Consider the following 6,758-nt stretch of genomic DNA (forward strand, 5'->3'; position numbering starts at 1 on the left):
TGTAGGGAGATTCATTTAGTGGAGTTTAAATCCATAAGGAGCTTTGTTCCAGTGGATGTTCTTTTGGGCATTGAGCAGTAGGAGCTGTTTAGTTGCTTCTTGGCATTGATGGGGAATCAAGTGTTTGATCATCCACTTAAAAACTTTGATGTTGAAGAGTTTAGTAGTTCAGAAGATGAGTACGAGTCTTCTGATAATGGTACCGATAATGAGAAAGCAAGACTGTTGGAAAAACCGGGTGTTGTAGAGGCGTTTTCTGATCGGTCTTCTCACCACCATAGTAGAGGTTACTTCTCTGTACAACCTGCCCTAATTCTATGTTATCCAGATGTTAGGGTTTCTGTGTTTGGATATAGTATCTGGAACATCCTCTACCAAGTCTTCTCGCCTTCACTTAATCTTTTCTTCCATTGTTTTCCTTCTGTTGTCTCCATACGAGGCCATGATACCATTTGCTGTTGAAGTTGTGCTTCACTGATCTTGATTTTGTGTTCTTGAAGGGCTCGATCACTGTGTGACTGCACCTGTTGGTATGCCCGGAGATATGCTGATCGATGGCAGTGAGATTGTGTTCTCTCGGTCGTTGACAGAAAAAAGGTCAACCCCCACGTATAATCTAAAGTTGGATAGATTATCGGAGCGTGAAAAGGTTAGCACACTGTAATCACATATATATAGCCATAAACTTTGAGATTTCTCGTCATATGTAGTTATATTAATCGCATTGTAGCATCATATAAGAAAATGATTGTCTATTTTGGTGATCTTATTTTTGCACTTTAGAAGGCTCATGAGATTCTATACTCGGACATGCTCATGCTTTACGGTATTTTTCCGTGGTTTCAGCGTAAACTTATAGTGGAACTAGTCAGAATACAAAATGATGGGACAGTGGAAGTTGATATAGATAGAAGCAACCCGGTATCGGAGTTATTTGAGCTCCAGCCAGTCACAGGGCGGTCCACGATCACATATGACAAATCCTTCGCTGAGTCCATCAAATCGATTCCAAGGTTAAAAATTGCTATTCTCGTGGTAGGAACTCGAGGAGATGTACAACCTTTCTTGGCCATGGCCAAGCGACTTCAGGTGAGTTTTATTTTTTATTTTTTTGTTTCATTAGTTCCCGTTGTTTTTTCCTTCTTTGTTTTAGTTTAGATTTTTTTGGGGCAAGCGTTGCCATATCATATATGTTTTCTAGTTGTTGAATCAGTTCAGTGCGTCTCTATTATGTGTTCTATTTCTGTTTACAAAGAGCTGTCTAGTTATGTTAGGTTTCTTCAAACCATCTTTCACATATTGGTTCCTGATGCAATCTCTCTGGCCAGACGCTGAGATTTCTTAGTATTGAATCAGAGCATTTGGACTAGCTGAAGGTTGGAATTAAGGAATGTAAATTTAGGCAACAAAGCTTGAAGCTATTTATCGTTCTACTTTGGTTTCAGGAATTTGGGCATCGTGTTCGATTGGCAACCCATGTGAATTTCAGCTCGTTTGTACGTTCTGCTGGAGTAGAGTTCTATCCCTTGGGTGGTGACCCTCGGGTTTTGGCTGGATGTAAGAGATATCCTCCATGCAAGATTTCGTTTATACTTTCGTGTATATGTTAATGACTAAATCTTGATTGATTCAGCTGTGTATTCCTGGTTGTAGATATGGCTAGAAATAAGGGTCTGATTCCATCAGGACCTGGAGAAATATCGAAACAGAGAAAGCAATTGAAGGCAATTATAGAATCTCTTCTTCCTGCATGCACAGAGCCGGATATGGAGACTGGTGCTGCTTTTAGAGCTCAGGCAATTATTGCAAATCCTCCTGCTTACGGTAAAATTTCATACCAACATCAACTCATAATACTACTGTTATTGATACATACCAAGATCCAATACATAATTTTCTAGTTCGATTTTCATCACTTCCTTCCAAGAATATCATGAGTCGTGTTTCACTTCTATATTACAGGACATGTCCACGTTGCTGAAGCTCTTGGAATACCAATTCACATGTTTTTCACGATGCCTTGGACGTGAGTTTTTCTTTGCATGTTAATCTCATGAATCAAGATTCGGTCTTAACGTTTATTATTTTTCAAAATCTCTCTTACTTCCTCTTTCTTGTAGGCAGGCCGACCCAGGAATTTTCCCACCCTTTAGCTCGTGTACCTCAAAGAGCTGGGAATTGGGTACATATTTTCGCCATAATATCAAATGTTATCTTCTTCCGTTTTTCATCTCTGATTCTGTAATTCTACTTTCTTGCTTTCAGCTATCGTATATTGTCGTTGATCTGCTGATTTGGTGGAGCATAAGAGCATATATCAATGATTTTAGGAAGAGGAAGCTAGACCTTGCACCTATAGCTTATTTCAGTACTTACCATGGTTCAATTGCTCACTTGCCAACTGGTTACATGTGGAGTTCCCATATTGTTCCAAAACCGAGTGGTAAGGCGTACACACACATACACACATTCTGGTAAAATCTTTCATATATTTCTTTGGCTTTTAGTTGCTTTGTACATACAACTTTTAGAAATGCCACACCAAGACAAGCGCTTTGTCTGGTCTCAAGGCTCGTGTTCTTCTTCTGGCTTTGGGGTCCATTCTCAATTATCAGTTTATGTCATGTTCTAGTGCAAGCTGATGAACTTTGCGTTTACTCAAATTCTATAGGGGAATTTTTATTTTCTCTCTCGGACAATTACCAGATTTTGTCTTCTGATTTGCAGATTGGGGCCCTTTAGTTGATGTTCTCGGTTATTGTTTCTTAAACCTTGGATCGAAGTACCAACCTCAGGAAGATTTTGTTCGCTGGATAAAAAGAGGATCGCCTCCCATATATATTGGTTTCGGAAGCATGGTGAGCCAAAGACTGATACTGTACTGAAAAAAGTTGCTCTCTTTCCTGCAAATCTTGGAGCAGTTAGGATTGATACTGATATAGTCGGTTAAATTTCACTCCTGGAATTTCTTGACAGTAATCTACCTTTAGTGCATTATACTTCTCCAAGTGCGTAATTCGATATTCATATGTTAAATAGACGTTCTGTTCTTTTTCTTTTTTTTCTTTCACAATTTTCAGCCTCTCGATGATCCGAAGAAAACAATGGACATCATATTGGAAACATTAAGAGATACAGGGCAAAGAGGGATAGTTGATCGAGGTTGGGGAGGGCTTGGAAACCGTAAGTAGCTTTCTACCTTCTTGTTCGGCTCTTGTTTCCCGAATCAACTCAGTATCCATTTTGATTCAGTAAAAGCATATTCTGCCGCTATATTGCAGTTTCTGAAGTTCCCGAAAACGTATTCCTTTTGGAGGACTGCCCTCATGATTGGTTGTTTCCTCAGTGTTCTGCTGCGGTAAGCAAACTTAACGTTCCGAGAAACTTATATCTTCGATATTGGAGATACATCATTGTATTACTTACTTCATGTCTCCTGAAGACTATATATCTTATCGAATATTTCTGTTCTTTTTTCTATGGATATGAAGGTTCATCATGGCGGTGCTGGAACCACCGCAACTGGTCTAAGAGCTGGGGTATAAACTTTTTAAAGTTTGAATTTTTATGCGAAAAATATCTTAATATTCTTATTCTCCACACATTACCAAAATCTCCTATGGTGAAAATAGTCTGCCATTAAAGCCGATAAAGTTATGTAAACCCGATAAAAATTGTTTGTTCATTCTGTGCTTACTCAGAAGTTACGTGGTGCAGTGTCCAACGACTATCGTGCCGTTCTTTGGGGACCAATTCTTCTGGGGTGATCGGATTCATCAGAAAGGGCTCGGACCTTCACCAATACCGATCTCTCAGCTCAATGTGGAGAACCTCTCAAATGCCATAACATTCATGCTTCAACCAGAGGTAACACACATTCAGTTTTCCATACTCTATCCTGGTATAAGTTATAACGATTACATTCTTTCGTATATAGCCTCCACCCGGTTACCATAGCTTCGCTATCTTCCCTTTAAATGAAAAATGGCGATGCTAACCTTTTGGGGATTATTATAGTCTTAGGATAGTTTCCAACTGCAAGTTCCAGTTGGATACGTAGTTTGCGGGTGGCAAAAGCTCATATGTAGAGATTGTCTTATCCGTATCTATATTGTCAAATGGTGTAACCTCGGAATCTCACAAACCCTTTGGAATCTTTTGGCAACCGGATTATATCATATGCCCAGAAAATACCCAGAGACAAGTCTTGTTCTTTTCCCTGCAAGTTTTTTCCCATCATTTGGGAACATTCTCAGACTAAAGTAGGACAGACATTTGAGTTCTCATTTGGTCTCAACTGGAATATTTGGCCTCACACCTAACAGTTTTCTGTTAAGATCCTGTTAGTTAGTTACCCAGTTGACAGATTTCGGGTTGTATATAAAGATGTATATTCTGTTGAAGTGAATACCCATTGAAAAAGTTTCCACATTTTCCCTCTGTTCTAAGGCTCCCTGTTTCTCACATTTTCTCACCATCCAAACAACCTCTCTTACCATATCTAATACAGTTCTTATCCACATGAAACATGATCTCTCAGGTGAAATCGCGGGTAATGGAGCTAGCGAAGCTACTAGAGAACGAGGACGGCGTGGCTGCAGCAGTGGATGCATTCCACAGGCATCTGCCACCTGAGCTCCCGATACGCCATTCTTCCTCCCCCGAGGAGGAGGAGGAAGACGATCATCCCAACCCGATACAGTGGTTTTTCATTCAGATTGGGAAAAGATGCTGCCTTCCTTGTGGTGGTGTATGAACATTTCTTACAGGATTCACTTGCATATGTTCTCTCAACAATTCATTGATTTCATTCATGGTCTCATGGTCAGGGACTTGATGTTATGTATATTGTGGTATATATAGGCTTGTTTTTTGTGGGGTTGGATGTGTTAGGAATAAACTTATTGGGGTTGATTTTGTATTTCTGTTAAGTTGGTGGTTCAATAGGATTGAAATAGTTAATAGCTTACCCTTATGTCCCCTTTTGGGTCCACAATGTGTGTTGACATAAAAGTTTGGGGTTGTTCTTGTAACTTTTGTAAGTTGGTGGGCTAAAATAAGGATAAGTTGTGTTGTTATTTTTTCGTGTTCTATGTTAAAAGTCAGATAAATGTCGGTACCATTTACAAGTTACCGATTATGTAAAGTATTGTTTTCGCCGAAAAAAATAGTTACAAATTAACTGAAATCGATTGAAAAATAGATTTATCATTTTTGTATATAAATGACCTGAAAAATACATATTGATCAATAAATTAAATCTAATAAAAAAATGTTTTTAAAATAAATTAAATGAATTTGAATGAAATATAAAAATAATAAAAACTTGAGTAAAACAAAATTGTGAATAACAAATAAAATTTTGAACGAAAATTTAAATTCAATAAATTTTATTTTAAAAAATCATAACTAATATTTTTAAATAATATTAAATTAGGATAATAATTATATTATTCGATGTATAAAAACTTAAATATCCAAAGCAAATTATAATAATTTAGTTTGACAAAATCCTCCATTTCAATTGGTATTTTAAAGAGATTGTAGCTGTACACTTCACAACTTTGTGTTTTTTTTTTTTTTTTTTTTTTTTAAGTGCAGGGAGTCCTAATCGCCCTGACGAACATCCAAGCCCCTACCGACCAACGAGGCCCGGACAAACGTCTCTGGAAGCATGTTGCTGATGACTTTAAGGACTGGTTCTCAACGGCAAAAATATGGGAGCTAATAAGAGAGAAGCACCAACATGTGGCTTGGCACAAGTTAGTATGGTTCCGTCATTCAGTCCCGCGATTTAGCTTCCTTCATTGGGAAATTGTTCTCCGCAGATTACCGACAAGAGACCGTCTTATGACCTGGGGGCTAGGATTCGAGACCATCTGCGTATTGTGTGAAGCTGCAACTGAAAGCCACGACCACCTCTTCATGGGCTGTAGCTTCAGCTATGAGATTTGGAAATCCTATGCTCAGCGGTTCTGGCCCTCTCCTCCGAGGGAACTTCAGCATTGTCACATCTGGATAATGAATCAGGGCAATACAAACTCAAGACATGAGCGCTTGATTGTAATGAATCTGCTGCAGGTTGTGATGTTACCATCTTTGGAAGGAACGGAATTGCCGAATTTTCAGGAATGAAAAGCGGGATAAGCTGCAAATCTGTAAGGGAGTGGACCGCACTATGAGGGATCTATTGTTCAATATTGACAGGAAGGGGAAACAGCAAACCACAAGCTGTTTGGAGGATTGGTTCTACCACACCATTGACAACCATTAGCATATTCACTTAAGTTTTAGAAAGGATTGTAACAGCTAAATGGCTGGTTTTGTTGACCACTTGCGTATAGGTATCCTTCTCCTATAAGGCTGCTACTTTTGTAAACTTCACCATTTTTGCTATATATATGATTAACATTTTACCAACAAAAAAAAACTTTGTGTTTTTTTCTCAGAAATTAGTCTCCAATAAAACTTGAAATAATAAATTTTATTATATGGTCAATATTTACAAAAAGGGATAAAATCGATAAAAATTTTACTTGTAAAATAAAAATGGCTGAAAATAAATTTCTAAACTGCATAATAAATTATTTTTTAGTTTACAAAATATATCATTATAATTTTTCAACTTGTAAAATATATCATTATAATTATCATACTGAAAATAAATTTATCAAACAAAAAATTTAGAAATTTGTTTTACGCATTTTTTTATTGGTTTTAACAAAATAAAAAAAAAGCATTATACTCGATCCTTATGT

General features: G+C 37.6%; 1 protein-coding gene across 6 annotated transcripts in view; it reads left to right on the plus strand.

The window, feature by feature from the left end:
* Positions 1 to 5,084, plus strand: part of LOC104803035 (sterol 3-beta-glucosyltransferase UGT80B1) — a 6,275-nt gene extending 1,191 nt beyond the window's left edge. For 5 of the 6 annotated variants that reach the window (XM_010526906.2, XM_010526902.1, XM_010526903.1 and 2 more), the window contains exons 3-15: positions 501 to 649; positions 847 to 1,089; positions 1,446 to 1,557; positions 1,654 to 1,824; positions 1,963 to 2,026; positions 2,125 to 2,182; positions 2,266 to 2,443; positions 2,728 to 2,858; positions 3,081 to 3,183; positions 3,282 to 3,358; positions 3,492 to 3,539; positions 3,718 to 3,867; positions 4,541 to 5,084. In XM_010526906.2, the coding sequence (XP_010525208.1) occupies positions 533 to 649; positions 847 to 1,089; positions 1,446 to 1,557; positions 1,654 to 1,824; positions 1,963 to 2,026; positions 2,125 to 2,182; positions 2,266 to 2,443; positions 2,728 to 2,858; positions 3,081 to 3,183; positions 3,282 to 3,358; positions 3,492 to 3,539; positions 3,718 to 3,867; positions 4,541 to 4,756 (1,668 nt within the window). In that variant the 5' untranslated portion in view covers positions 501 to 532 and the 3' untranslated portion in view covers positions 4,757 to 5,084. Of the gene's footprint in view, positions 1 to 6; positions 287 to 500; positions 650 to 846; positions 1,090 to 1,445; positions 1,558 to 1,653; positions 1,825 to 1,962; positions 2,027 to 2,124; positions 2,183 to 2,265; positions 2,444 to 2,727; positions 2,859 to 3,080; positions 3,184 to 3,281; positions 3,359 to 3,491; positions 3,540 to 3,717; positions 3,868 to 4,540 lie in introns of those variants that run through there. The other variant, XM_010526900.1, reaches the window with a different exon arrangement.
* The last annotated feature ends 1,674 nt before the right edge of the window (positions 5,085 to 6,758 follow it).

Source organism: Tarenaya hassleriana, unplaced genomic scaffold (assembly GCF_000463585.1).
Source record: "Tarenaya hassleriana unplaced genomic scaffold, ASM46358v1 Cleome8, whole genome shotgun sequence".
NCBI lineage: Eukaryota > Viridiplantae > Streptophyta > Magnoliopsida > Brassicales > Cleomaceae > Tarenaya > Tarenaya hassleriana.